Genomic DNA, 5,410 nt, shown 5'->3' with positions numbered 1-5,410 from the left:
TCAAGGCCTTAACAATCAAAAGTACGAAGCCCTTGTTTTAATTGCATAGAAAATTGTGTACAAGTGTATTGTTGGCCCTTTGTTTTAATTACAAAGAAAATTGTGTACAAGTGTATCGTTGACCTGAGACATCAGGGTTTTAGTCAGCATTTTCATTAATTCAACAAGCAGTATTCATGCATTTTTACTTATAGTCGTTTCTTCACTCTAGAAGCTGTCTATGAATCTGTCCCTTCAACCCTTCGTTTCTAAATTAAAAATAAAGGAAAACTAATGAAAAAGGCTTGAAAACTTTGAGTTTTAACGATAAGGACAAAATAAAGGGTAAAGTGAATAGTACCATAATTGACTTTTTAGTGTAAAAATGTGATTTTTCGTTAAAGTGAACAGTACCGCGGGCTTTTCGTTAAAACTCCCTAAAAATAATCATGCATCCATTAATGCATTTCATACAATATTCTCATTTTGAAGTGTCCCACATTTTTTTATTCCAAGTTTTTAACTGGTTAAAATGCCACTTATTTCTCTTAGCATAGCTATTATGTGGCAGTATTTTAGAGGAGATTGATGATTTGAAGAATTGATTCAATTTTTTTTTTTGCCGGTGGCAATGACGCGAAGGCAATATGGTGGCTCATGAATCGTAAAACATGAACTTAGTAATGGAGGATTTAATACATGGATAGAGATGGAACCACTTTGGTTATCTCCATTCATTGATACTGATATAGAGAATATTAAGTAATTGTAATTGGTGAGCAAGCTGCTGAAGAATTTTTTATTTTAATTTTTTAATTTTTTAATTTTTAATAAGGCGTCTCCTGCTCCCACAAGCTATTCGAACTCTGTGTTTATGCAGCCATGAAAATATCAATTTTATTAAAAAAAAAAAGAACGAAAAAAAGAAGCTATTATATGGTCGGCATTAGTAATGGTGACACTATAATACAAGGGTAATGATTTATAGCATGGGCGGTGCGATCACTAATCCCTCCTTTGCTTCGCATGCTAAAATATAATTATTTAGCATTCATTGAGAATAAGTAGGATCAATGGAAACTTATGATATGGCTTAAAACAATTATAACTTGGATTTTCCTTTATTTAAGACGCTTTGCGAAACTCATACAAAAACTCAAAGCATTATTTTTATATATTGTAGACATGATTGTCTAGGACAGTACCCTTTCATCTATGCACTCAAATTCGAATGAAAAACATTTTCTATTCGTAAGATTTATTTTAACCAAGTTTGGTAGATGCATCAAATTTATATTTGTCTCTTTGACTGAAGTATGAATACAATTTTTCACTTTGACAAAATATGGAATTTGATTATTTTGCATACACATTTATCTAGATTGATTGCCCGCAAATACAAAAAGGGTCATATTCGAAACGATATGAGTTCACATTAGCAGTACTGAAATTGGGTAAATCATATTAGAACATATTTTCTATGTATCTTCACAGACATGTCTATTTCACTGAACTTCTTTTCGAGACTGTGTCCAGATCGTTACGTCTTTCGTACGGGTCGGAAATTATTGATCCTTACACTTATTTCAAACAATATTTGGTAAAGCATATTAGAACATATTTTCTCGAAGAGAGAACTTTTTTCACGTCTTAAATGTAAGTACCTGGCCAACTTGCCTTTAAACATGTGGTAAAACTAATGTTTCGATGTATATACCATAATTCATGATGTTCTTGCTAACTAAGTTGGGTCATACCATATTGTCGGCCTAATAGATGTACCCGAAAGGAAACATTCGATTAGCTAACATTGTGGATATTTATAGTTTAATACCCTTCATATATATAAGCTTGGACTTGCTAATTACGAGCATCATAAAAATATTAACACTACAATGAACAAATAAATAAAGTAAAAACAAAAACGCGAGAATTTAATGTCGTAATCGGATTCTCGTGATATTCATTCTTTTCGTATTTCTGTGGCCACCTGACAACCAAAACCTGCTCCTCTTCATCCTCAATTACTAAGAGTGAGAGGGGCACCATCGTCAGACAAGGCTATTCTACGTTAACCTGACTTCCAAGCAAACCCAGAATTTTAGTGACCATTTTGCCCCTCTCATGCAAATCAAATCAGCATAAAAAAAAGTTCTCTTGTGACATTGTCTAGCACATTAGTTAATAAACTGTCAGTGTGAATCGTTGATACAATACTTTTTTGTTTAAATTGTGTTTCGAATTGACAATTTGCTAACATATTATATCAAACCATGTGACAAAAGAATATTTACCTAAAATCATATAATCATATAATCATATTCATGGGTTAGGGGACTAGGGACATGATATTACAATGCACGCATGACACGTGATCAGAAATTGCCTCTCACGCTTGTGTACAGTGCGGCATCTTTGCAGCAACACTTGCATGGTCCTTGCAGCTCAATACCTTGAGCAGTTTCCAAGAGCCCTTACCGGAGCTCCGATTGTCAGGGGCTTCACTGCGGAAGAGCGTGGAAGGGTTTCGTCGAATCTGCCGGTTCTTGATATCGCTGAGGTCCATCTCAGCCTGAAACCTCACAATCCCAAACATGAGTAAAAACCACTTTGGCTTGTTACCACACTTCTTATCGTATTTTCCAACACTCTTCACGGAAGAAATCCTCTCCATCTCTGCGGGGGTCGGGGAGACCATCGAGGATTTCCGGTGAAGCTTTTGATAATCCAATGATCTGCTGTTTCTTATCATGATCTGATTCTTTGTGCTGCTTGATCTTGCTACCGAGCTTTGTAACCCGGGCAGTGACTCCGACCTCCTTCGGAAAGATGAATTTTTTTTGTGATAACCATTGTTAGTACAGGTCTTCTGAGGGGCTTCATTTGCGTGATCTTTGAAGGGTATGAGTTTCCCACAGACGATGATGTCTTCGGCCGAACACATGAAGCTGTCGGTGCTGAACTCGCTGAAGAACTCGAAAAACTGATCAGCGGAAGAACGACGAGCGTGTAGGTGCTTGGAGGACATGTCGTGGAATTCATTGACTTGATCATGGATATTGTCCAGCGGAAGGTCGCAGAGAGAGAGTGCTTCTTCTGCATCTTCTTCTTCTTCTTCTGATTGATCTCCACAGCAAAGAATATTCTCAATGTAATTTTTGTCCTCCATTGTGAAGAAATGACGAGGAAAATGAAGGTTTTAGGTTTATTGGGTATTTTAGAGAAGAATTAAGAATGGTTTTGTGTTGAAAAATGGCTTGCATATATTTTTAGAGAATTGAGAAGAGAGCAAAGGTGAATATATACATAAATAAATGGGTACCACCAAGAGAGAGAAATTTGTAGTCGATGATTTCTTTGGAATTTTATTTAGTCCTAGATTTTATTTTATTTTTGTTTTGGAGTTTTTACAAAGCTGACATAATTTGGGAGCGTTTATTACAGTAAGAGAAAGATGAAGGAAGATGATAAACAAGGGGATTTTTTCTAGAAAAACCAAAACAAGGCCACTGAGAATGACTAAAATAACAAATGACTCCAGTATACTTTGACTTTGCAATCCGTTAAAAAAGAGTAGGGTAAATTACATAGTAACCTATCAGGTTTGAGATTTATTAAAACCTCATACAACATTTTTAAAACATTTCACTTTCATACCACACTTACTATTTTATTTCAAAATAATATCTCTGTTACATTTTCCATCTATTGATCCATTAAGCGCTAACGTGGCTGCCACATTTGTGCCACGTGACTGCCAAATGTGCGCCACGTGGCTAAAAAAATAATTTTTAAATTAAAAAAAAAACATAAATCTTCAACCAAAAAAAAAAACTTAGAAAACCCAGATCCCATCACCCCACCCCTTCCCCCCGCCCGCCGAAACCCCATCCCTTCATCATCTTCCCCATCCGTTGTCCCTCCCTGCAACCCAAACCCAAAACCACTCCCACCCATCCTCCACATCCATCTTCGCACCCATCCTTCACCACCTCCGCGCACCCATCTTCCTATCTCCCCCCCCCCCCCACTCAAGCCCAACCTCCAACCCAGAAAAAAAAAGAAAAAAACCATCTTCATCTTCCCCAACCCCTTCTTCATTGCAACCCACCCATTTCTTCTCCCTCTCGTCCATCCTTAGCAAACCTAACTCCATCCAGACCACCACCAACTGTCACATCCCGGCCTGGGGTCCACCACATCCCAGGCCCGCTCCACCACTGTAGCACGATATTGTCCACTTTGGGCCCCGACTATGCCCTCAAGGTTTTGTTTCTGGGAACTCACATGAGAACTTCCCAGTGGGTCACCCATCATGGGATTGCTCTCGTGCGCTACTCTTTTAACTTTGGAGTTCCAATAGAACCTGAAACCAGTGAACACCCAGAAGGCCTCATGCTAGGTAAGGATGAGAATATACATATAAGGATCACTCCCCTGAGTGATGTGGGATCTTACAATCCACCCCCCTTAAAGGGCCGACAACCTCGTCGGCACACCACGGCCAAGGTTAGGCTTTGATACCAATTGTCACATCCCCGCTCGGGCCCCCACCACATCCCGAGCTCGACTCCACCGTAGCACGATATTGCCTGTTTTGGGCCTCGACCACGCCCTCACGATTTTGTTTCTGGGAACTCACACGAGAACTTCCCAGTGGGTCACCCATCCTGGGCATGCTCTCGCACGAACTCGCTTAACTTCGGAGTTCCAATAGAACCCGAAGCCAGTGAGCTCCCAAAAGGCCTCTTGCTAGGTAGGGATGAGAATATACATATAAGGATCACTCCACTGGGCGATGTGGGATCTTACACCAACCAAGCATCGAAAAAATTCAAAATTTGAATACATACCTCGTTGTTGGAGCCGGCCGAGGCCCACTGGGGGCAGATGAAGGCTCACTGGGGGCAGATGCCCCCACTCAAGTAATTTGTTAGTTTAGTTGCAGACTACAATTGTATAATATACACGGGTTATCTTTGAAGAAAATAATCTAATATTCAACATACATTCATTCTACTTATACTCCATATCAAATATTATATGAGCAATAGTGCTCTTGTTCTGTCATTCAAACCGAAAAAACCCCCTCCTGCCTGTCATGTACTTATATTTTTGGGAACTTTAACGAAAAACACCCGGTACTGTTCACTTTAACAAAAAACCACATTTTTACACTAAAAAGTCAATCCTGGTACTATTCACTTTACCCTTTATTTTGTCCTTATCATTAAAACTCAAAGTTTTCAAGCCCTTTTCATTAGTTTTCCTTATATTTTTCTCATCACTTTTACACTTTCCACTTTCCACTACTATATTGAAATTTTTGTAACATTGGAATTGTGATACGTCATCATTTGAACCCATTCTTAATATCATATTGTGTATAACCATACTATAATAAGGTTTTCTTAGTTGTTTTCGGTTGCCT

The 5,410-nt window shown here is 38.5% G+C and overlaps 1 protein-coding gene across 1 annotated transcript; it reads right to left on the bottom strand.

The window, feature by feature from the left end:
- Positions 1-2,169: 2,169 nt before the first annotated feature.
- LOC126608435 (uncharacterized) lies at positions 2,170-3,229 on the bottom strand. Its single transcript, XM_050276308.1, has one exon. The coding sequence runs from the start codon at positions 3,146-3,148 to the stop codon at positions 2,369-2,371; it is 780 nt and encodes a 259-aa protein (XP_050132265.1). The 5' UTR covers positions 3,149-3,229; the 3' UTR covers positions 2,170-2,368.
- Between the last annotated feature and the right edge of the window lie 2,181 nt (positions 3,230-5,410).

Source organism: Malus sylvestris, chromosome 16 (assembly GCF_916048215.2).
Source record: "Malus sylvestris chromosome 16, drMalSylv7.2, whole genome shotgun sequence".
Lineage (NCBI taxonomy): Eukaryota > Viridiplantae > Streptophyta > Magnoliopsida > Rosales > Rosaceae > Malus > Malus sylvestris.
The sequence above is the reverse complement of the archived record's forward strand: the minus strand, read 5'-3'. Positions and strand labels throughout refer to the sequence as shown.